This window comes from Agelaius phoeniceus, chromosome 15 (genome assembly GCF_051311805.1).
Source record: "Agelaius phoeniceus isolate bAgePho1 chromosome 15, bAgePho1.hap1, whole genome shotgun sequence".
Classification (NCBI taxonomy): domain Eukaryota; kingdom Metazoa; phylum Chordata; class Aves; order Passeriformes; family Icteridae; genus Agelaius; species Agelaius phoeniceus.
In genome coordinates, this window is record NC_135279.1 from 10,495,430 (window position 1) to 10,520,380 (window position 24,951).

A 24,951-nucleotide genomic window follows, 5' to 3' on the forward strand; every position below is an offset into this window, starting at 1 on the left:
ACCGGGGCCAAAAGGTTGGCAGCGCTGCGCAGCCCAGCTGCTGCAGCTGTCTGATCTTCCACAGCACTCCACAGCTCCAGGGCTGTGCTGCATGTTTAACACCCTGTGAGGGCCCAGCTCACACCTTCCAGGGTGACACTCATGCATTCAAACAACCCAAGGCACCCAAGAGCAGGTGCCAGTGCTGCCATCCCTCTTCCCAGGGCTCCCATCAGCACAGGACAACTCCCTCTGGCCACAGGTGACATTTCCAGGTGGCAGGAAAGGGCACAGATAGCAGAAGAATCAGCCACTGAATCTCTTGGTTCATATTTTCCCTAGGCTGGAAGAGAAGATGCCATGACCAAATTGAGTCGTTTTTAATTGGTAATTTTTACCTGACCATGTTTCTGCACTTCTGAAAATCCCACTGAAGGCCTGGTTTTTAAACTGTATAATTTCCTGACAATTAAGTTACTTTTAATAACTGTTTTAGTCAGGAAGGTCTCTACAGCATAGCAAAGGTTTTACAGCAAAATCTGGAGATGAAGCACCATCCTCCTGTGAGGAGATCTGCAATGGAACAGCCTCCTCCAGAGACAAGGCAGCAGGAATCCAACAGCTTCCCTACCTTCTGCTGCTGCTTTCATTTTTAAAACCTTCCTTTGCTGATGAAATGAGGTGCTTGAACACCAGCAGATTTCTCCCACCCGTTAGTGGCAGCTTGTTCAATTAAGTTAGGGCAGAGGTGTGTCCCTGGTAGTGGACACCCCCAAGGGAGCCCAGGTAAGGTCACAGGCTCACATCACACACCACATTTACATGTCCTTGGATACTTATTTGTTTTTCTTGATGTGAAACATCTCATTGAAAAAAAACCATACAGCCTTGTTTAGAAGTCACACCTCAATTACATTTAATTACTATTGCTGTAAAATGGATGGTGACTTCTACTAAATTTAATTACTTCCCTCTGCAGACAGTGAAGGCCAATGGCCAAGATATCTGCCAGGCTGGTTGATAAAAGGCACAGTCAGGGCAGCCACATGATGATACAGGAGAGGGAAAGGAAACCATAGGAGATGACAACCTGTGCAGGGAGCACAAAGCCTGCCCAGGCACCATGGCACAAATCTGCAGAGGCAAGAAGAGTTCTCAGCATCCCACCATGAGATAGCTGGGAAACCAACAGCAAATCCCCCTGAACAGCACCCATGAGGAGCTGGGGGTGCTGCTGCTCCCCAAACCCTCTGAAATCTTTTGCCTGCAGGAACAGCCTGGGAAATCCACACTGGATGGCACCAGCACAGCACTTCCCATGTAAAGCTCATAAAATTCATCTTATTCTACCCTTCACCACGGGCAGGGACACCTCCCACTATCCCAGGCTGTTCCAAGCCCTGTCCAACCTGGCTTTGGACACTCCCAGAGATGGGGCAGCCACAGCTGCTCTGGGCACCCTGTGCCACACCCCCCTTGCAGGCAAGAATTCCTTCCTAATACCAGGTCCTTCATCACTCCTTTGGTCCTCCAAGCAGAAGCCTGCCCCAAGAGCTTCCCTCCACCAGCTTCACTTCCAACACTGAAAATAAAATGAGAGAAAGGAGAGGAGCCATCACACTGCAGCCAAGCATTAGTGCTGTATTTACCCCAAAATACAATACCCTGAGGTGAAAACAAGGTGTGCTCACAATCCTGAGCAAGCAGGTCATGAAAGCCTCCATCAGCCCTGACATGCTGGAAGAGTTTTTCCTAAGTAAAACACTGTCCCCTTCCTGCAAGGGCCATCTCCCTCTGGAGCCATGAGTTTTGTCCTGCAGTAGCATCCTGCTGAACAGCCCACTGGAGTTCTGCTGCTCCAACCACACTGTCCCCAGGATCATCAGTCTGTGGAGCTGTTCAATCCAAGTTTGTGTTTACATAAATGAGTTTGAATTTATAATAAACTTGATGGTGCCTAACTGATAGAGATAAAAATGAGCCAGTTATGTAGCACTCTGCTCTGATCCTAAAACAGATGTTTGAGGATATAAAATTATGTTGTGAGCTTTGAAATTGCTCATACAATTACAACCTTCATCTTTATTGCTCCTCCTAAGTGTTAAATGCAACTATATCTACATTGGAACTTCACTTATTGCCATACTTCTCCCTCTCTCCCAAACCAAGACTGACTTGCAGCACTGTGACACCAATAATTATTCTCCTCCTCTGACAAATTCAGGGGAACGAACAGAAATCTTTGTGGATCCCATTTAACATTCATCTTGTACAAACAACTTGGTTCTTCCTTCATTTCCAGGAGTGTTGGCTCTCTCAGACAAGTAAAAGTCTTCAGGGCAGTACCTTGGGGAAAGACATTGTGCTTTTCTGTTGATGGGCTGTGGGAATTCAGCATCAGGAGCCTGCTGCTCAGTGCTGATGAGAGCCAGGGGCAGGTTAAATCAATATGGGTCTTCATTTCCTTCACCTTTTTTTTTTTTTTTAAGAATTCTTTTTATAGTTTGTGTTTTCAAGGTTTTTGTAGCAACAAGAGCTGCTCTATATACCCCCCCAACCCTAAAATGTCATCAGTTCTTGTCATCACGTGCCTCCAGGACCTGGATCTTCAGGAAAGATAAAAATACTGCAAATTCTGGGTCAAACCACAAGAGCTGATACCACAGCCTGAAGGCACATAGCACAAACACTACAGACTTGAAGTGCTCCTCCTGAATTGAGGTTGGATGAGGAGAAATGCATTCACTCCATCCTCAAAAGCGCAGGAATTCAACCCAGAGGGAAGAATGGTGCAGGGACAGGTTTTAGTCCTCCTGGTGCTCAAACATTGTCTGCCCAGAACATTTTACCCTCTTAATAAATGATGAATGGCTGAAAGCACCGACTGACCCTGCCTGCAGCGCCCTCCTGGCAAGTCCCCAGGTGGTGGGGACACCTCAGGCTGTGACCCTGCTCTGCCAATGCAGTTCTTGCCTTCTTCCTTAAGGCAAAAATAAAGCAGGTTTCCAGCAGGCAGCACCTGCTGGGCAAGAAATCTTCTGTGGAGGAGAGAGAATTCATCTCTCTTTTCATATTTACTTTGGAGGGACAATTCTCAACTTCTCCATGAGCAAATAACACACAGCAATACTGCAGTCTAACAAGCAACTGTTAAATCTTACCAATAACATCAGATTGGTACTGAGTCTCCAGCAGAAAATCAGAAAAAGCCTTGGCTGAGTGCCCCCAGGGAATACACTCAAGTTTAGGTCAGCAGCTATTTGATGCACTGAGTGCAGCTTCAGAAGCCCTTGAGCACAGGGAATATGAGGCTCTGTCAAAGCAAAAATCTTCCACCACTCCAACAGAACCAGGTCTAACCCAAATGCTTGGACATGAAATGTGAGGATGGGAAGCGATGCTGCACATCATGTGCTGGGTTTCCACCACCTGGAAAGAGAAGGTGAAAGAGAAGGCCAAAATCCAAGTAACTCATTAAGTGGATTGCCCACTAATGCCACTGCTTCTCCTCCATTTGATTTTACACAAGGAATTGCTGGCTGCAGCCAGGCCATCCTGGCCCTGCACCTCCCAACACCATCTGAGAGCCACTTGCTGCCTTCCCATACTGTCCCAGCAGCTGCTGATGCCTCTGCCACAGGAAGAAATGGTTCACAGCTTCCCTCTGGCACAGTGGGTGGAGAACAGTGGAGAAAAGGGCACAGCTTCCCCAAGGCAGGATAACTATCATGGATGAAAAGGGATCGTCCAGGCACATGAAGGAGAAATCAGGACCAGGTACCAGACAGCCTTGAAGTCTTAAAAGCAAAGTGACCTGCTAAGATCCACGTCCTCCTGCACCCCATGGCTCCACATTGTCCCTGCAGACATTGCCACGGGCCCAGGGCAGCCCAGGCTGGAGAGCATCAAGTGGAGCCCAGAATGTCCCCAGTGCCACCTGTGCCACCTGCCAGGGAGCTGGGTACTGGCTGAGCACAGCAGAGACAGCGTGCACAGCCCTGCAAAGCCGGCACAAAACCAGAGGCAATGCTGGCCTCTTGTGGCAGCTCTGGTCCTTTCCCCTTCTTTAAAAAGAACTGAGGTTTTCATAAGTAAAAAAAAAAAAAAAAAATTAAAAACCTTACCACCACCCAGAAACTGCTGGAATTCAAAGATTTCCAGGAACAAAACCAGACTGGTTTTGAGCAGGGTCCTAAGAACAAGGTGAGGCTGGACAGGGCTGTGATCAGCCTGGCTGGTGGAAGGCATCCTCACACATGGCAGAGTTGGAACTGCGTGAGGATTAAGGACCCTTCTGACCCAAACGATTCTGTGATTCCACGATCCTGTGATTCTAAAACTGAAAATTCCCACTGGAGTGTGTAAAATGGTGAAGACAAAACTCAACTCTTACCTGAGCAGCAGAGGTGCAGCCACATCCCCATGCACAGGCAGGAAGGGAGGACAATGCCACTGGGGGAGCAGAAACAACAAGCTGCAGACTCTGCTTGCCAGGAAAGAACCCATTACACAAATGTCCTGTCCCTGAAAAAAAAAATGTCCTTTCCCATAAAGTTCCCTCCTAGCTTAGCTTTTGTATTATCAATGGATAATACAATATCCCACCAATGGAGTCAGAAGTGGCCCTGCCAGCCAGGGCAGGGGGCCCAAGCACAGCTCCTGCTCCCTTTGCCCATCCCACCTGGGGTGCTTGGGGACCACAGGCCCTCTGCAAAAATAAGGGCAGTGAAAAGAAATATTTTAGTATTTCCAGGGGTGTGGTTCCATGCTCAGTGCCAGCACACACCATCTGTAGGTGCTGCACAGGGTGCTGGTCTGGGAGGCACCACAGGCCTGCCAAGGGCCTCAGGCCCTCTCTGGACTCTATCCTGAGGCAGCAGCCACAGGACCTGGGGAAAGGGGAAAGATCATAGAATTACAGAATGGTTTGGGTGGGAAGGGACCTTTCAAGGTCATCTAGTCCAGCCCCCCCCACTGCTGCCATGGGCAGGGACATCTTCCACTGTCCCAGGAAGCTCCAAGCCCAGTCCAGCCGGGCCTTGGACACTTCCAGGGATGGAGCAGCCACAGCTTCTCTGGGCAGCCTGTGCCAGGGCCTCACCTCCCCGACAGGCAAGAATTTCTTCCTAAAATGTAAACCAATCCTGCCCTCATTCAGATCAAAGCCATTCCTCCTTGTCCAGAGTCCCTCTCCAGCTCTCCTGGAGCCCTTTTAAACACTGAAAGGGACTCTAAGGCCTCCACAGATCCTTCTCTTCAGTCTGAGTAACTCCACCTGTCTGAGCCCATTTTCACAGAAAAGCTGCTCCAGCCCTCTAAACATCACAGGTCTGTATTGTCCTCACTGTGAAGACACGACAAAATCACTCAGTGGTGGCTCCTCTTTGATCCTGGGGTGAGCATCACTCCCACCAGGCTCTTCCCAGCTCTGTACCACCTCAGCTCCATCCTCCACTGGCTGCCAGAAAACAGCTGCTCAAAACAATTAATACATGTTGATTGTTTATTGATTCCAACATATTAATAGATTGGATAATAAACAGTACTTTTAAACATTCTCTTAACCAAAAATATAACAAATATTTACAATCACTCAGTAAAAATACAAAAAGCATACAGAGGCACTGTCTTTCTAAAAGACATAAGTGTAAGAGGTATCAAAAAATAGGAGACAAACATTGCTTGTTACAGAATACTTTACAATCACTGACTTGTGCAGTACAATTGCTATTGGAATATCATTACATCTGTGCAGTTTTGCCAATATGCTCACATATTTAGAATTTAATTAATACCAAGCTAAACTGCATTCCAGGTATATCAGAAATAAAGATAAAACAATAAAAAGCACAACAGAAGCAAAAGCTGGGTTGGGAATTCAAGATAGATTACCCTCTATACAAGCGTTCTAAAATATAATGTGTAAAGCTTTTCTAAAGAGAGAGTATCCCTTTTTTCTTTTCTTTTTGCAAAGGCAGTGGTAAGTTTATCCTTCAAAAATTCTGATGTTTTATAAAAACTTAAATGACAGGGTTGTATTTCCACTATTGCCTGCAGTAAAATTACTCAGGACATGATTAAAGAGGTTTTGGAACACCCCTGATGCCCCACAGGCCCCTCTCTAAGTGGCATCACTGGTACATTCAGCCCCTGGGGACACCCTCTGCCTCTGGGAGGTGCAGACAGCCCCCAGTGCACCCCATCCCCAGCAATGGGCTCTGACCCCCTTCCAGTGAAGCATCACTCACCTGGCAAACCAGGATCTGCTGAGCTGGAAGGGACCCAGCAGGATCATCAAGGCTGGCCCTGCTCAGCACCATCCCCAGCAATCCCACCCTGTGCCTGAGAGCCTTGTCCAAACACTTCCTGAGCTCTGCCAGGCTGTGCTGTCACCACTTCCCCGGGGAGCTGTTCTGGTGAAATGCCTTTTGCTAATGCCCACCCTAACCCTTCCCTGACAGAGCTTCAGGCCATTCCCTCCTGACCTGTCACTGCTCATGAGAGTGAAGAGACAAGTGCTGCCCCTGAGGAGGATGTTGTAGATGGCAATGAGATCTCTCTCCCCTCAGTCTCATTTTCTCCAGGCTGAACAGACCAAGTGCCCTCAGCTACTCCTCATAAGGCCTCCCCCCTCCAGACCCTTCCCCATCCTCGTGGCCTCCTTTGGATGCTCTCTAATAGCTTCATGTCTTTCATATCATGGTGCCCAAAAATCACACACAGGACTCCAGGTGAGGCCACACCTACAAACTTATCTGAGTAAAGGCAAAAGGAAGGAGCCAGGAAAGCCCCACACTACCCATTGCTGGGAAACACTCAAAATTTGTCCACATTGCAAGAAGGTGAACTGTGAACATCCACAGCCATTGTATTTCCATTCTTTTGTGTACTTGGGAGATGAACCTGATGCTCAGTGATCTCATTTTCCCTTTTCTGCAACTGGAGAGGCCAATTCAACTTTACCAAACTACACTGCTTTCTCAGGAATTATTTGGAAGTTTAGGATTTATAACAAAACACTGTGTGCTTAAATCACAGAAATCTGAAATGCATCTTTCATCAACAAGACAGAAGCAAACAACGAGCAGGAAGTGAGCAAACCCAGGCATGGCAGTGGAAGAACACGACATGAGGCACCTTAACTGCTCATCAGCATCAGAGCCCGAGCTAGAAGAACCTAGCAGAGGTACTGAGTCAGGGATCTGTGGTCCAGAAGACATCACTTCAACAAAGCAGTGTACAACAGGTACTAACCACCATATTGCTTCTGTCTGAATTACCAAAAAAAGGGATAATGTCTCTTCAAACCCACAGCAGACACTCTACATTTGGCTATTGGCCCCAATCAATGTGATCGGTTGAGTTAAAAACAAACAAACAAACAGAAAGCCCAGCAAGGAGCAGCAGAGAAGCCACACTGTGCAAGGCAGGAGGAGCAGGAGTAGCTCATCTGTCCATCATTTATGCATGATTTATGTACAGCAGCTGTGTTGGCTATTAGGAAAATATTATTAGTAAGACTTTCACTCATTCCAGAGCTTTTCAGTGTCTGCCAAGCCCTGTGGAACAAACGGATGCTGTTGATGTGCAAACACCATCAAACACCATCTTTGGATGGGTGATTAATTCAGCTGCTCTTGCTGACTGCCAGGAGACCCCAACCCCACTCCCCACAGGGGCTTTCCCACTCCTCCAAGGCAGCACTATTGGGTTTTGGGGTAAAAGGAAGCCACTTTAGTAACCTCCATCCCCTATATTTTGTTCAACAGGCTGGAATAAGCTGCAGCTCCCCCCCAGGGCCAAGGAACCGTAGGGCCTCATTCACCTGGCACAACACAGATGATTTCTGATGGAGCACAAAGCCTGCTGTTTCCATGTAGAAGTTAACAAGCAACTACAGCTGACAATGGGATGGCAGGATCTGGATTTACATCCCACAGGAATATCAGTTCAGAGTTCTATTACCAATATTGCATGTGCTGAAAACACTCACTCTGCCCTGCATTGCTTTGACACATTAATCTTTAGTCATTAAGGCCTGTGCAGGTTCACTGTAAGCAATAAGGCCTTGAGAAAGCAAAATGCATGTCTTATACCATACCTCAAGTGGATTTTAATGTATTTTTTCAACCATTTGCTTCTCTGATACTTGTGCCAAAAATTCATACAGCCAACCAGTGAGTTATAAATTAGGCATTCTCTTCCTCAGCATCACTGTTCATTTACACCTTCCCCATTCCAATGGTGAGAGGTACATTCCAGGCAATGCTGAACCTGGAACTGCTCTGAAGGCAGACACAGGCTGGGTCATTTGCATCAGCCCCTAGCTACTATGGAGAAAGCACATCAAAGGCTTTGGGTTGTTTTTGGTACTTGTGGCATTTTCCAAAAATGTTGCATTTACCTTGCGCCCCTGCACACATATAGGTAAAAAAAACCAACAAAACCTTAAAGCTCTCCACAACTATGGATATAGAAATCAGTTTTGAGGCACTGTAAAAATGACAAACATCATCTTTCTAGCTTAGGCTGTAAACATCACAACAAAGATTTACAATTAAATGTTTAAATACATATTCACACATTCATGTCTGATTTTAACACTAGAATGGGGTGTCATGTATGGAAAGAAGGAAGGGAGGAAGGAAGGAAAGAAGGGAGGGAAGAAGGAAGGGAAGAAGGAGAAAGAAAAGAACCTGCAGGCATTTCCAGTTCTACCCCTCTGCACTCTGGCTGGCTAAAAGTAAAATCAAAGAAGCAATTATTTTGACCATAATCAAACTAGAGGATCATGGGTTAATACTGGCTGGCTGTAAGTCAAAATTCTCATTGACATCAACAACACCAGGATTTTTAATTAGTATTTTAAAAAAAACTAGTTTGAGATTATCTGTATTTTCCAGATAAACACAACAGGGTTTTTTAACCCATCATAAAATGCATTATGCTCTTCTATAAGCACTGTGTCATTCATTATTTAGTTTCACAAATTTTATTGTGAAATGCAGGTGATTTCTAATTCTTTTATAATTTTTTTCAAAGATAACCTTTGCACCTAAACCCTGTGCAACTCTGGGAAAAGGCCAGGACATGTGAGATGATCTTAAAAACCACAACACACAGCTGGAGTTTTGATTTTAGAACATGCTTTGCATGTTGAACTCTGCGAGGCAAAACCTGGTTAAAACTCTTTGGGGAAAGCTTCAGATCTCCCCAAATGCTCCCCCCCCTCAAGCTACAGCTTCCACATTTCAAACATTCCTTAACAGGGGAGGAGAGCACCAACTGTTGCCTTAGTTGGCTGGCAGCTAAAACAATTTCTAAAATCCTTGGACAGGTTTCTGCTGTGTCCATGTGGGAGGGGAGCAGCAGGAGTGCTGCCTTGACAGACACTGCTCTGCAGGGCATTGGACTCTATTCATATTAAATCTAAACCCACTCTAAAATCTATAAATTTCTGCACCCAGTTCTACTTTTCTGTGTTTATTTTGAGAGTACAACAGTTGATGTGTAGCTAATTTACTGTCACATTGACTAAACATTTATATTAGCCAACCAGAGCACTCCCAACGCACATAAAGGAAATTCCCATTTAAAAATATTAAATTAATAAATTATTTTCAGATATTTCAGCAACGTCATTTGCTTTTGCTGACATCTTGATATAATTTTTTTTTTTTTGAAGTTCATAAAATAACACTCTCAGACTTCTAACTGTCATGTAGAAAATAACAACAATGGAAACTACCAAAGGATTATATGGTATCATACAGAAAAATGCTCCCAAGTTTCAAGTGGTGGTGACAGCTGGTCCTGCCCAATGCACGAAGCTAGGTCCATCTTTGGGTACCCATGCTGGTACCCAGGCAGTCAGCACATTCCTTGAACAGGATGTTCTATTCCATGGGTAGAAATAGCTTCTTAGGAGGTGGTGGCAGAGTGAAGGAAGGTGTGAAGAGGTGATCCAACCCGTTCCATCTCGTCTGGGACACAGGCAAGGTCTGAGGTCAGTAGCAGCAAGTTGTCAGCAGTCCTAACAGAACCATGAGACCTTCTCCCACATCCTTTGTGTTGTGAGTGGTTCATATAAATAGCCCAAGGGTTAAACTGCTGATACTTGTTCATCTTCTGCAAAACAAGATAAAAGAAAAAAGCAGTTATTCCACCAGTGCCACCTCGGGCACACAGGGCACAGACCAGTGAGGTGATAACAGTGAGTCTATGACAGCTTCAGCCCTTCAGCAGCAGCATGTTCTCACTGTCTTTATCACTGATCACTACACACTCCATATCACCATTTATCAGATCCTCAGGCAATCACAGAATGGTTTGGGATGGAAGAGACCTTATAAAGCATCTCATTCCAACCCCATGCCATAGGCAGGGACACCAGCCAGGTTGCTCTAAGCCCATCCAGCCTGGATTTGTGCACTTCCAGGGATGGGGCAGCCACAGCTTCTGCACTCTGAGGTATGATGGTCACACGATAAAGACATATTGCCAAACAGAAAATCCTAGATTCTCCAAAAATTATCATCATGCAGCTCCCAGTATGCCAAAAGCTATGGATTTGGGAAAAAAGCCAGCAAATTTCCATGCAGTGAGCATTTTATCCCAAATAGAATTAACCAAGCACTTAAAAAATAGTAAAATAGGTGCCTCTAAAAGTTAAATTTAGCTTAGAAAAAATTTGATTTAAAATGTTTGAAGCAATGACTTCCTTATTTTTACATCAAAAGCACAACAGAATTAATGCCAGGCAATTTTATGTTTACTCTAAGTTTGAACTGCAGTACTAATACATATGTTAACTACTGCTTACACATTTTAAAGGGCTAAGATATAATAATTTTGCATCAGAAATTGTTTTAATCTAAATACAGGCTCATTTTAAATCAGACTGGAATGGAAGGAAATGATCACAACCTTCTAATAAAAAAAAGAGTTCACCAGCAAAAGGTACAGAAGATCACATCAGTGCACAGAAATTAAAAGCAAATCAGCAGATAAACAATTAAGTAGAAATTCTCCTGACCTGAAGTTAGCTTTGACACAATATAAGAGCAGTCTTTAGTGGAAAATCCTCTCACATTTTGGTTACCCTATAAATGCCATGCTTGGCAGCACTGGCTGTTGCTTCAAACAAGATCATGAAAAATGAACTGGAAGAGACACTGTCAGGCCAGGTTAAGCAGAGAACACAGGTTTCATCAAATGCACTCTCCAGAAGAACAAAAGTTCACTATTATTTTGTTCAATATTTTGAAACTCAATCTCCAAAAATATGTGCTGAGGCACACCTGAATACAAATGAAATAAGTTCACTCCATCAAATCTAAATCACTGATTTTAGACCATCACCCTGGTGCCAGCCAAACCACTGGGACACCAGTTAATCAGCCCAGGGAGGCAGGAGTTTTTCCACATGTAGCCTGTCAGTGTCCCATCACTGTTTAAGAGGGGACCAATTTTAAAGGAAAAAAAAACAAAACCAAAAACAAACAAACAAACAAAAAATCTACATGCTCTTAAGTGTCTCAGCTGCACTTTAGGAGATCTTATATTCACATTTTTGTATATTTATTTATTTATTTACATATACTTTGAGTTTGTTTGGTGCCAACATGCTTTTTCTAAGGGGAAGGCATTTGCTTTAACCGTGTATGTACATGCACACAGCTATGCATGACACGCACAGCCACACAAACACAACTGTGTATCCGGAGATTAATCCCTTTTAATCTCCAAAGGTGAGCCCAGAGAAAGCCCAGACCGCTGCTGTGAAGTGCCCCCTGCAGAGCCCCGCTCCCCAGCCAGCTGTTCACCTACCATCCTCTTCACTATCTGCGTCAGGCAGCTCTGCTACCCTGGGGCTGGACGGCTGCCGGCCGTGCCACTGAGGCATCCTCGAGGAGACACAGGCCACCGCGTCCTGGGGCAGTCTAGACAGGTCACTGTGCAGCATCTTTGACCTCTGCACTGCCACACTATAGTCTGGAGGTTTGAGGTGTGGGTGGTGGGGCGATCCTTCTTTAATGTCCGCTAAAGAAATCCCCATATATCCCGGAGGGGTGGGCGGTGGCTCCCTATACCTATCGTCCTTCTTAGGTGAGGTGACACAGTACACTGGGCACGAGAAATAAGCGATGGAAATGTTAAAGAAGAAAAAGAAAGGAAACAAAACGTTAAAAAATCATGAAATGTTACAATGGCAAAACAGAAACTGATAACAAAATGCAAATGCAGAAACACTGGTTATAACGACAGCAGCAGGTATTTATGCCTTCATTTCTATTTTCTATTTATTTTAAGAAGTCAGAGTAACAAGAGAATCCATGAACTCCTTAGGTGAGATGTCAATCGAGTGGAAAGAGGACTCTAAGCTTGTCTGCATTCAGACTGCAATTAACACCTTTTATTACAGTCCCTGCTCCTGTGGCCCGGATGCACCAGGGGATGCTCTGGAGCTCTCCAGCAGGATGGAGAGGCAGCACAGCCAAGTCTGCTGCCACTGTTACAGGCTGGGAAATTGAAACAGAAGGAATTAAGGCAACCAGCCCAGGGTTACTTCACGCAGCATGCTGGTGTTTGACAGCAAAAACTGCTGGTTGACTTCCAACACCCATTTCATCACCCAAAAGAGGTCATTCGCTTAACACAAATTCATTACAATAAAACATCACCATATCAACTGATGTGTATAAAGACATGAAACCATCCAGCTATGCCATAGGAAGAAAAAAAATAGCATCACTTAAAGTTGATCCTATGAGACAGACTGTGTATTGAGCCTGCATTAATTATTTTACGTTTTCACTGAGTGAATAATGGCTTATCGCACCCATACTTTTGATTTCTTCCTTTTTTCCCTTGGTTTTTGCTTTGTTTTCTTTTTTACCCTCACCTTAAACTACGTTCTCTGCTTACAAGTGAGAAAAAACCACGAAGTTATTGGAACAGCCTTTGGAAGGGCTGTATTGCACATTGTGCAGTCATGAAAAGACTACAGTCAATATGATACATTTGCAATGTCCATGCCTCATAATTCATCTTCTTCCTTCCTGCCCTGTTCACCAGTAGTTCAAGTCACAGAGGCTCTCAAAAAATATAACTCTTTTAGGTTGCCTCCCCTCCCTCCCACCCCAGGTCTGGGGCTTATGTGCATGTTAAATTGGGCTTTTTTCCATACACATGTTGCAACAGGAGAATTTCAAAGCCAGGGTAATTTTTTAATCTCTTAGTTAAGTGAATTTGCAATTTTCCTGTGGATCCATTTTAAACAGTGCGTGTTCATCAGTTTCATTTATTTCAGTAAATATAATAGTTTTTTATCTTAGAAGAATGTGAAGGGATGAAAAATAAAGGATTATTTCTTATTGTGTTGTTGGCTTGTGAGATTCCAGGTTTTGGTATCAGGAACACAAGCTGGTTCATACTTGATGGCCTCAGCTCATGTCTGGGCTGACAGTAAAACAACCAAAATCAAATTCAGTCAGTCTGGGGTTCAGCAGATACACGTGGGGACAGGCAGAGATTTATACTATTTAATTACAGGATTTATTTTCATTTAACTAGCACTGAATGAGGTCTCTGTGAAAAAGCAGAAGTGTAGAGGATCTGCTCTTCCCTGGAGGGATGGGGAAGGGCTGGGCCCTTGCCTCACCTTCGGTCTTGGTTGGATTTGCAGGAGGAATGACAAGGGTGGGTATGTTCAAAGGAGAAAGATTCTGGCTCCCTGGAGCTAACCTTTAGTCTACTGTAGTAATGCAAGAATAAAGTGTCCCTTTGTTAAGTTCCAATTCACGGTATTTTACAAGCAGTGAAATAAAGTGAAGATAACTTTCGCACACTGTGTGATGGCGAGCAGCTAATGGATTTGTGTTTGCAAGCCTGTAATCATATCCACCCCTATCAGATCTTTCCTGGAGCAGACTCATGTCCAGCACTCTGAGTGCTCCTCACAGCTATATGGTGCAATGGAACGAAATTGAACGGAAAGAGAATTAAAAAAAGGGCAAGTGCTGTCAGCAAAGACAGCATGTACTGAACAGTGAACCTGCCACCTCCTCATACAGCCCAGGCACTCATGAGCAGCTCTGAAAGGCTGCAAGGGCAGAGCACAGGCACAGCAATGAGCTGGGAGCAAATTTTCTGCAAGGCTCCACCACGATTTCTTTTTCAAAGCCAAGAAGGAGGAACACAATCCAAGACCTCTGCCCTACGTGCAATGTTTATTCAGGCAATTACCTTTGATAACAAACCCCTCCAGCAATCCACTCAGTAATTAAACTACATTTCAGCTGCACCCTTGCATCACAGTCTTAGAAAGCTTTGCATTCCATGTTTTATCTTGCTACTAACCCAGTTCCTTTAATTCTGGCTACTGAACTCACTAGGATGGGGGAAGAACATCTTGCTTGATAAAACTATGCATATTTCAAAGAACTTTTTAAGTTTTTTTCTCCTTTCATAAGTAGCCAAACTGCAGCTGTATAATCAAATAAATGGCATCTTAAAATAGCAAAGACAGGAAAGGAATCTGCTTTGCCCTTGAGCTTTCAGAGCCCAAAGCCCTGTGGATGAAAGGTGCCTCAGCTCCAGAGAGGCAGGTGAGCTCCACACTGCTCTGCAGTCATGCTCTTCCCTCTGGGCTCCTGGGAAGTCTGTCTTATAAGGAGTATGGGATCATTGACTCTTGTCAGAAGAACATCTACAGTGATGAGTATACCCTCCAAAGTAATTCAAAAAAGCAAAATAGCATACTACAGAAAAGAACTGCCTGACATTTTCCTGAAGAGAGTTTTCCTGCAGACCCGTGAAGTGACGGGGAAGTGCACTTGTTTATTATCTTGATATTCCTAATGCAAAAGAAGGTGACTTAAAAACACACTGTGTAGTGCTCTGATGAGAACCATGTGTGAAGCTGAATTCAACATGCGAGGCAGCCCCAGACCTGCTGATGTCATTTCTTAACAACTTAATACAAAATGAAGAACAGATGTAGCAGCTTCCACGAGCTGTTGGCTTGGCTTACCTATCAGGCCTTTTTCTGTGCTCGAAGTAACAGTTTTGTAAGTTGTATCAGCGCCTGCTTTAGAGTCCAAAGCCTCTGTCTGCTCTGCCGAGGAGTTCTCCAGCCCCCTCCGCTTTATTGTCCCATAGTTTGTCTCGTAAGTGTCTGACAGGGAGCTGGAGGATGCCCAGCTCTGCCGAGACTGGTCCAGCTCCACGCTGGCTTTCGATTGCCTGTTGGCTTTGGAAAAGGCTTCAGAATACAAATAACCCTCCTCAGAGTGATAGTTTGTGGGATCCACTTCAGCTATAGGTCCATCCAGCTGGGTGTGACGGTAAGAACTGAGGAGATCCCAGCTCTTCTGGTTTGGGATATTCTGGAAATTGTCATGAGAGCTACTTGAGCATGAAGTCCAGCTGCCCCGGCCGCTGTCTGCTGCCTCTACCGTGATGTGCTCATGGGAGATCTCCTCGCTGCTCATGGAAGATGTGAATGCCATCCCTCTGATCAGAGCAGGCCTAGTGATGGACCAGCTACATTGGAAAACAACAGAAATTGGGAAAAAAACACTTGTAAGCTTTTACAACAAGAGACACTGTTACTCCCAAATCATTCCTGCACCCAGCAGCAAGGAAGGCATTCCCAAGGGAATAACAAGTTTGCACATGCATTTCCAGGCTGCACCTCAGATCCCTAAGTCTGGCCCACAGAAGCTCTTCTCTACCAATCACAAAAAGAGTGACAGAAAGCAGAGGATTAAGTTACCTCTTCCATTTAGTCTGCTACCACCTTTTTCTGTACATTCATAAACTAAAACAAAATAAATATATAGAATAAAATCCAACCCCTTCACTGGCAGCAACATCAAGTTGTTCAGACAGAGTGGAAGCAGTTGAATTTCAAGAACATCTGGAAATACTGGGCATAAGTAACATTTATGGGACAATATGGAGGGATAGATTCAGAAAAGCAAAGTCCAAAATTTCTTTAAAAATAAGAAATGTCTGCTGAAAGCTCTAATTGCCCTAAATGCTCGATTAAAGGGGGAAAAATAAAACCAGGTTTGTATGAATTTAGAATACATGAAGATAGGATTGCTAGACATTATTCAAGTCTCCCAACTATTTCTGGTTGTGTTAACAAATGCACGGGCAGCAGAACATTAAAATTCAACACCCTCCCTCGGCAGTTTACTGACATGTTGTGAAATCAAGGAACATTTTTTAGGTATGTGCAAGCAAGGGGTTTTATTTCCTTCCTTTTCTATTTTGTTAAGTCCTAGGATAAAATCCACTTTCTTCCCTCGCAACTTATTGAAACTAAGGAATAAAGGAACAACCACAAAACATGAACTCAGTGTATATTATACCTTCTTGAAAGGGAATTATTTTCTTTGATGAAGCACATCTTTAAATTCCCATTTTAATCCTATGAAATAAACTGAATTACTCATTTTTTTCCATCCCTGGAAGTGTTCAAGGCCAGGTTGGATGGAGTTGGAAGCACCCTGATCCCTGCCCAGAAAATGGGGGTAGGATCAAGATGATCTTTAAGGTCCACTGCAACCCAAAGCATTCTATGATTCCATGTGCTGGAAAAATTAGAAATGTTAAGGAGCATCTCTCATTTAGCTGAATCCTTGACAGCTGAGGACAGACAATGCTATCCCAAGATATATTAGGAGATATTACATCCTATGGATCAAGGTGCTACATCTAGCAAAAAAAATCCAAACCCTTTCAATTCAAAGCATCATTTCAGCACAAATTCTCACTGCACTGAAGTAACAAGACCTCTTGTGTGGAAATTGTCAGAAAGACATTGGCAGAAAGCTGCCAGTCTGCCTAAGCAACAAATGATAATTAGAAAAATCCTTACAAATCACATTAGAGCACGTTAAGTGACTGGCACTGCTGACTCAGAGAGAATTGATCATATCCTGCTGTTCTTTTGCTGTCTCTCACCATGGCATAATTTGCTAAGCATCATCCTGGCTTTTAACAAGCTTCCAGTCTCCTGCAAGAAATATCCAGCTAAACCCCACCAATGGGAACAAGCTGTTGTCTCCCCAAGTAATACTGTAAGCTTCTTATGGAAACAGGCTCCCACACTGCAGCCAGTGCTCCAGCCTCCAGCAGAAACTGCATAACCACAGTGGAGTGTCCTGGCCAGAGCCTCCTCACCCCTTCTGACAGCAGAACACCCCAGCAGAAGCAGCTGCACCTTACCCTGGGCAGGGCTGGCCATAATCTGTCAGTGCCTGAGGATGCTCCTTCCTCTCTGCCCCGCCTGAATCCACCACGAGGAGGGACTGGGACAGAGCCCTCTCGTCCTGCAGCGCTGCTGACATGGAGTCCACGGAGCAGTTGCTCACGATGCTGGAGCGGGAGGAAATCTCACTGTGGCTGGAGTCTGAGAAGTTGTCAGATTTAGTGGAAGGTATGAGGGCATAGCCTAAGTACAGGAGAGGAGAGGAGAATGTCTCAATAAACATACCACAATGAAGTATGTTACATTGTAATATTCCAGCGAGGATATTTAGGAGAAAACCAACCAAACCCTGTTTGCATACAATCTGAGGATTTTATGGTACTAAAGCTTTTAGCATCTATCCACATCTAGCACTGATTTACTAATGCAAGTCCAGGAACACCAATAACCCACCTGCAACTCCACTACTGTCCAGAGCAGCAGCTTTAACCTACACAACCAGAGTCAGCAGCCTACTGCATCACCACTGGGCAGGCAGATCAGGTCTTTCAATTCTGCAAGTGCTGACTCCTTCAGTAAAAATGCAGCACACTTCCCACTATCCCTCTGCCATACTGCCATGCAAGACTCAAAAAAAGATTCTGGCAGTGGAGGAGGAGATGCTGACTAAGGTGAAAGACAGCTATGAGCATTCAGGGATTAGCCATATGATCCATTTCAGTTTTGCTATCTGCTCCAAAACTACAGACAAGGAAGCAAATCAGGAAGTACAACCTTGGCAGGAGCTGGACCAGACTCCAGGGTTGTTCCCACAGAAGGGGAGCTACTGAAGACCCACCAGATTGAGAGCAAAATGCATAATGCTTTTTTTTCTCTGCTTGGCTTACCCCCAGTTTAACTTCTTTCAGACCCAAATAAGGTATACACCCCTATATATCTAACACCTCAGCCAAACTTTTTTTCCTAAATTTCTGCACTTGTGCCTTTTAGTGGAACTGCCACATGTTTACAATGATTAGGTGAAGAAGTGAAATGACAAAGCAGTGTAAACATGATACACACAACCTAACACAGAAAATGGATGCCCTTAAATGCATAAACAATACAGAGATGATACAGTATGGCATGTGGAGACACTGACATACAGCCACTGAGCATAATGCTCATAATTTGAGATTTCACAGCTTAACTTTGATTGCTGTAAGATTTTAAGAGCAAATATGAGTAGTAAATATCAATATTATCAAGCTATAGAACTGAGCCTTAAAATGTACTTAAGAGCAACCTTTCTAAGACTAAATTTCAGTTTCCTTTCATTTGGCAATAACTAATATTTCATATTCTTTACATTTTTTAGGGACTCTTTAAACTGACACAACTACACTGCAGTAAAAAATGTCCTCACAGTGTTCCAACTATCTGGAAAACAAAGGGGCTCCTCTTCATGAAAGAAATTAACACTATCTGAAAGCCAAGCCATAAAATAACAGCACATGTCTATAACAGACTAAATCTAAATATTTGCTGGGCAGAAGATGTAACCAATGGAATACACACCAATACTGTCAGTGAGCATTCCATTGACACCATATCAGGGTCTGTTTAATTAACAGATGTTGCAGAACTTACTGTTTCACTGGCATTTGTAACACACTAAGGTAACTGAACTGACACTGTACCTGTTCCTTGATTCTCTAAACTTCACATTATTGTCTTCACTGCACTGTAAGGGTGATTAGCTATAAAGAACTGACACAAACATCTGGAAGGGAAGCACATCAAACATCTTAAACATGTAAATGGATAACACTGAAGTAACTCAGATAAACTCAGGATATTGGACACAACACGGACATCAGTCTTCCTTCTAAAAATACATTATATAGTCTTCCTCCTTCTTCTAGGCCTTGTGCATAGGCAGTAGGATATGTGCACACTGCTGTTGGTACAGATACTTGCTGTACTCAGAGTATCAAAGTCCTTGTCCTTTTGGTTTCCACTGCTTTCTAAGGCTTCAGTGGGCTCTGCTTCCCTTTTTGCAGTAACAGCTGTTCTTTCCCTGGAGAAGCTTCTTTCCCTAAGTCTTCTAAACAGGAATCCCTTTATTTTTGTGGGTTCATGCTCAGCTTGTGCCTTTCTACTCTCTTTCTCTCTGTCCACCTTTGCACTTCTCTCAAAACTCTCTCCAGCTTGGCAAATCTTCTGAATTTGCTTTTGTAAATAAGCCCCACCTATTCCATAGCTGCGCTGTCCACTGTTCTTGTTGCTGGTTTCACTGGCCAGTGATGAGGAAGAGCCAGAGAGATTCATCTGACTGCAGTTATCCGACCTTTGGATGTTGCCAACTACAATGAAGTAGACACAGACAGATGTTGATAGATGATGAGATAAGTAACAACAAAAATAACATCCTAATTGAAAATCCTTTTTTCTTCAATCCTATTTGTATATCACTTGGGTATAGCTCAAAAGAAAATGAAATCTAAGATCAAGTGGAATGTGTTCATGCCTAAAAAATATGTCTTTCAGCTGTCTGTGAAGCACCTAATTTTAGATCAATGAGCTGTTAGCACAACACATACAACAAAGTACAGATCACCTCAATCAAATGAGATCAGTGCTGAAAGCAAGTTGAATTAATGAAACAATCCCCAAGAAACAAAACATTCTTTTCAAAAAACCAGGTAAAAGTTAACAAAAATAACATACTTATAAGCAATGCTCAGTGGAGCAAGATTTGGCAACCCAAGTATTTAAGCTTTTTATACATATGCTGTGTTTAAGCACAGTAAGTGGCATTCTCCTAAAGAAAACAGGATCTTGTGAAGGCAGAGGTGGAGGGACCAGGCTGATCTCCCACTGAGAGGGGTGAGAAGATGCAGCAGTCACTGTGCCATGCCATGCCAGGGTGGTGGCTCTGGGCTGTCAGTGAGTCAAAGCAGCAGAAGGGAGGGAGAGGGGCCTTACGCCATCCAACACCAACCACCCGCGCTGGCTACTGAGTGCTGTTAAGAGATTTCAAATCAATTCCCATCCAAGGTTGACTAATGATGAAGTGATGCAGGTCTTTTAAGATGAAGACATCAAAAATAAAGGGATTCTCAGGGCATCATGAGAGACAGGGATGTATACAAAGCCCTGTGCACAAGAACAAAAAATATGAACAGCGACTCGAGGATTTAGATGGATGCACTATTTCTGCAGCAACCTAAACCACCTGTCCTGGACAACTATGACACCATTCCACCTCCAGCTCTATCTAATCACCTGGTATTCCAACTACCTTGGGCAAGACCACAAGTTGTCTCAGCTACAGTTTCTGTCTGACACTCTCATCTTCAAGAAATCCCCAGGTTTGAGAATCCCATTTATTTAAGTGGCCCCCTACATCTGAACTGGCACGATGGCAGGTGTCAGCACTTCAGTTCTGTTGGGAATTCTGCCAAAAGCTCTTAGGCAGTATTTTAAGAAAACAACTGTTCCATTTTTTAAATACTAAGTGACTTAAAGGTCCAAAATATACAAATACATTGAAAAATCATGTCTATTCATAGAAAGACATTATTCTATTATTGAGATGAATATTCTAAATGACTGTTTCTCTTACATGTCATTACCAACAAATATTCCTGCCACTGCCCACCCTGGTTTAGGCTCCAGTTCCTGGGACTGATACTGCCACACACTTACCTTTGCGTGGGGAGCCCTGAGGAGAAGCAGGTGGGCTGGAGTGCAAAGAAGATGCCATGGACATAGTGTCATCTGTTTGTTTCTTACTACTTACTTCCTCAGACAAGCTTAATGACTTCTGTGGAGAGCCTGTACCTATGAAAACAATGGGATCACTTACTACATATTCTTCTTCTTTTGAATTACTGATTTCTGTTTAAACTACAAAGAAGCACCATGCTGAACAATCAGAATATTCAGCAAAGAGAGGAGCAGATGCTCAGAGAATTCTGCATATGGAGGCAGTCTCTATTTAAATTTAGATCAGCTCAGCTGTGACCACTGCTACTGCTGGCTGCTCATCTAAACTGTGTTGAAACATCCATATCCCAACAGGAACCACTGCAATGGATACATTCGTTGTGGTTTTGGAAAAGGACTATGTAAAAAAAAAAAAATCTGTGTGCAGTATAAACCTAGGAGGAAATCCTTGCCCATGGCACTGTTGGGACTGTGTTCAAAACCATGTGTGTCACAGCTACCAGGTCAGTTCAAGATCTTCACAAGTAAGAGTTCTCAAATCAACACTCACAGGCACTATCCACAGCTTGGCCAGTTTAGCAAAACCAGTGTCCCACACATGGTTTGGTGTTTCTTACTCACTATTAGACCATCCTGCAGAGGACTCAGTGCTGAGGAGTTATTTCAAGTTCCCAGTAGCTGTTAGATCAGCATGGACTACCACACACAAATGAAGAAAAACCTCTGAGAAAAGTTTCTGGAACTTATCAAACTGCACAGGCTTTTCAGAGGAGAACTGAAATAAATCCTAACTGTAAATAGTATTTTATATGCTGTAATATACTATTTTCTGAAGCTATTTTAAATGATGTTGATGCCCAATATAAAATAATTTCGTATCAGTTATTGACTGCAGCTAACTTCATTTAATAACCCAAAATTGCAGCTTTCAAATGAGACAACAGTTATGTAAATAGGACAAAAGCTTTTTAATAAAGAATACACTGCTTTGCAACTAGCAAATTTAGAGACCAAGAAAATATGTTCACTAGGAGCAACTAATAATATGTGTTGCTCCATTTGACCATAATGCTATTAAAATGGTGTCCCAGAGGTTAAAATATTACATCTGTGATTTGTTTCAATGATTTCACCCAAATATATTAGACCTCGGGAAGCAAGAGCGTATTTGGAGACAGCATCTCACCACTAACTGTTTTACAGTTATAAAAGACTGTGCAAATGACTAAGCATGCTCTCTTAGAACACAGCAGTATGTATCAGCTGTTTTAAAGTGAATTAATTTATGAAGTTTACCACAGTATCTCACATAAACCACTCAGCTACAAAAGAGCTCCTCCCTCCTGCTTGCTTACATCTTTAAACCTCCCCAGCCAGGTGAACTGAAGATACTCACTGAATGTGACATGATCCTTTGTCAGTCCCTTTTTCCTGCTGGGGTACAAATTCACAGTTGGGACCTGAAGAACTTGACTCATTCGGTTTTGTTGATGCTGATGGGCTTTTGTGGTTTGGCCAATTGATCTCATGGGCACTGGAGACATTTCGGAGGATTTCCCTCCTCTTCTCTCACTTAAATTCTTTGTCACTGTTAGGGAAAAACTGCATATAAATATCTAGCACTTTCAATTGCAGGATTATTGCAGTACAACCATCCAGACAAAGGAATCATTGTGTAAAGAAGATCAATTGTATTTTAAACCATTTCTAGTCCAAACACAATAATCCCATGACACTGAAGATGATGTGTGAAGAGCTTTAAAAAAAAGCCCTAAATTCTTGCAAGTGCCATCGAGGTACTTCATCAAAAGATCAAAAGATGTTGTTTATTTCTACCACAAGCCTGTATTTTAAATGTTTGCATGCAAGGTGCAATTGCATAACAGCACCTCTTTCAAAATCAGGTGGTTTTGCAACTGGCATGAAATGTTTCACTAGGTGGCACAAGTGATTTACAGCACAGGGCACTGCTTCAGCTTCTGCTTTAATCACACAGCAATTCACAGACTGCTCCTCATCTGATTTCTCCTTAAATTCTCTAGGAAAACTCTGGTTTGCAGTGTCATTGCTGCTCATTCCTACCACAAGCAAGGGCAGCAAGTTATTAGTAAGGTAAGAAATGTGGGAGCTGAACCCCTGAGTGTGGGAAATCCAACCAAGTGGGGAGAGACATCCCTGGACAGGTCAGTGCTCTCACTGCACCAAATCTAAACCCACGAGGGGCTGGCAGCTCCTCATGCCACACATCACTGCTCTATTCTTTCTCCCAGCTCTGTAACCAGGATAATCTCAACTGGATCTACTACCTGTGGGTTTTGGGGCTTAGGGCTTCTTCCCCAGTTTTTAAAAATGTTACTTTTAATGATATGCCAATCTACTACATATTTAATTGTATATCCACTTAAACTTCATTTTCCTTACTGATGTTTAAGAAAATATGGACTTGATTTGCCTAACTACATGAATAGAGCAGTTGGTATATATTCCCTATTTTTACTTTCAAATATCTATGGCTAGCACTGTGCATACAAGATTTTAACTTTTTTTTTTTTTAACAAATAAAAAACAATCTGGTAACAATTATGTCCTTCTCTTGGACCTGGTACCTATGATTGCACAGAGATCATCTAGAAAGAGTTCAAACATGAAGGATTTAATGTTTTTTAAAAGGGAGTTAAATGTGGCCATTTCCAGGTTTCCTGCTTCAGTGCTACTTAAAAGTAAATGCTAAAAGGAAATTTGCATAAGATGGCATCTTAGGGAATAATAAGGATTTGCATTCTTAATACTGGGTAATGGCAAGGACTTAAAATTTTATCTTCAAGACTCCATCTCCTAGTCATGCTTTGAACTTACCTCATCAGAGATAAAACAGTATTTGAAGACAAAAAAAGCCTTAAAATGCTATATTTGGACAAAAGACAAGCAGAAAATATAATTTTATTTAGCATGGTTGTTACTCATCTATTTTGAAACAAATCTGTCTTTCAAGAAAGTGAAAACTGCTCGAGTATCTAAATAAAACACAATTATAACTTCTCATTTCTAAATAAGAATTTACTGAACTGTGTATGACAGCAGGTCAGACAACAGTTTGTTTGACAAGAGCTTAAATTATGAGAGCTATCCCGCTGTAGTCCTCAATTTGTGACTGTCAAGCCATGTCAAACTCATCAGTCAATATTGACCTAACTTCTCCTTCTCAACAATCTTCATTTATTCTAAGGTGTAATCCATTGAGGTTTCTATATTGATTTTGTCTCTTTTCATTTCTTGCTGTTCATATGGTAAAGACTACTTTTATCCTTTCTAGTTCTGTGCAAGGACAGCAGGGTTGATGTGCTATTGGATTTCCTGCCAGACTGATGGAAAGACACACAGCTTTAGGAACTAAAGGTCAAAATAAAAAACATCACAGAAATTTTTTGAGCTCAACCAAAACATGAACACACATGAACTGACAAAACAACCCTTCCTACAGTATCCTCTCCTTGGAAGAAAAGTTTGAGAGTATTTTTAGAGAAAGAACAACCTTTTTTATAAATGCTATCGATCCTGTTGCTGTTCTAGCTCACTGTACTTACAAGTGCTGTATGCAGGCTCACACTGAAGCGACAATATCTGGATCTTCTCTTCATCTGTCTCCACAGAGAGGTTGGACAGGTACTGCTTCACCTTCCTGGCCATCTGGGCATCCTCGTAGAGCTTCTTGGCGTTGAGGAGCGAGCTGCGGCGGGCGCGCTTCTTGTGAGCCCCTCCCTGCACGTCCAGCATGTTCGAGTTCATGCTGCCCTGGCTCAGAGACCTACGAGAGAAAAGATCAAAGCACTAAAGGTTCAGTTCTCAACAGCAACAAAGAGCTGCAGCAGAATAGGCCAAAGCAGATTAATACCAATAATCTTCAGTTAGGGCTAGTGCATGCTGATGCAAATGAGTTAAAAAAGATGAACAGCATTAAAACAACACCTGTCATAACGTATTTGGGTAAATTGAGAGCAGGGATTTGAGCCTAGAGCAGGACTGCCTATGGAGATGTG

General features: G+C 43.1%; 1 protein-coding gene across 14 annotated transcripts in view; it reads right to left on the reverse strand.

Annotated features, from left to right (window-relative positions):
• Positions 1-5,468: 5,468 nt before the first annotated feature.
• RAPGEF6 (Rap guanine nucleotide exchange factor 6) overlaps positions 5,469-24,951 on the reverse strand; it is a 122,653-nt gene continuing 103,170 nt past the window's right edge. For 7 of the 14 annotated variants that reach the window (XM_054642678.2, XM_054642680.2, XM_054642677.2 and 4 more), the window contains 8 exons: positions 24,499-24,719; positions 22,311-22,502; positions 20,894-21,028; positions 19,435-19,548; positions 17,221-17,446; positions 15,014-15,525; positions 11,809-12,105; positions 5,469-10,107 (listed from right to left, as the gene is read on the reverse strand). In XM_054642678.2, the coding sequence (XP_054498653.1) occupies positions 10,082-10,107; positions 11,809-12,105; positions 15,014-15,525; positions 17,221-17,446; positions 19,435-19,548; positions 20,894-21,028; positions 22,311-22,502; positions 24,499-24,719 (1,723 nt within the window). In that variant the 3' untranslated portion in view covers positions 5,469-10,081. The remainder of the gene's footprint in view (positions 10,108-11,808; positions 12,106-15,013; positions 15,526-17,220; positions 17,447-19,434; positions 19,549-20,893; positions 21,029-22,310; positions 22,503-24,498; positions 24,720-24,951) is intronic. The other 7 variants (XM_054642683.2, XM_054642687.2, XM_054642682.2 and 4 more) reach the window with 3 other exon arrangements.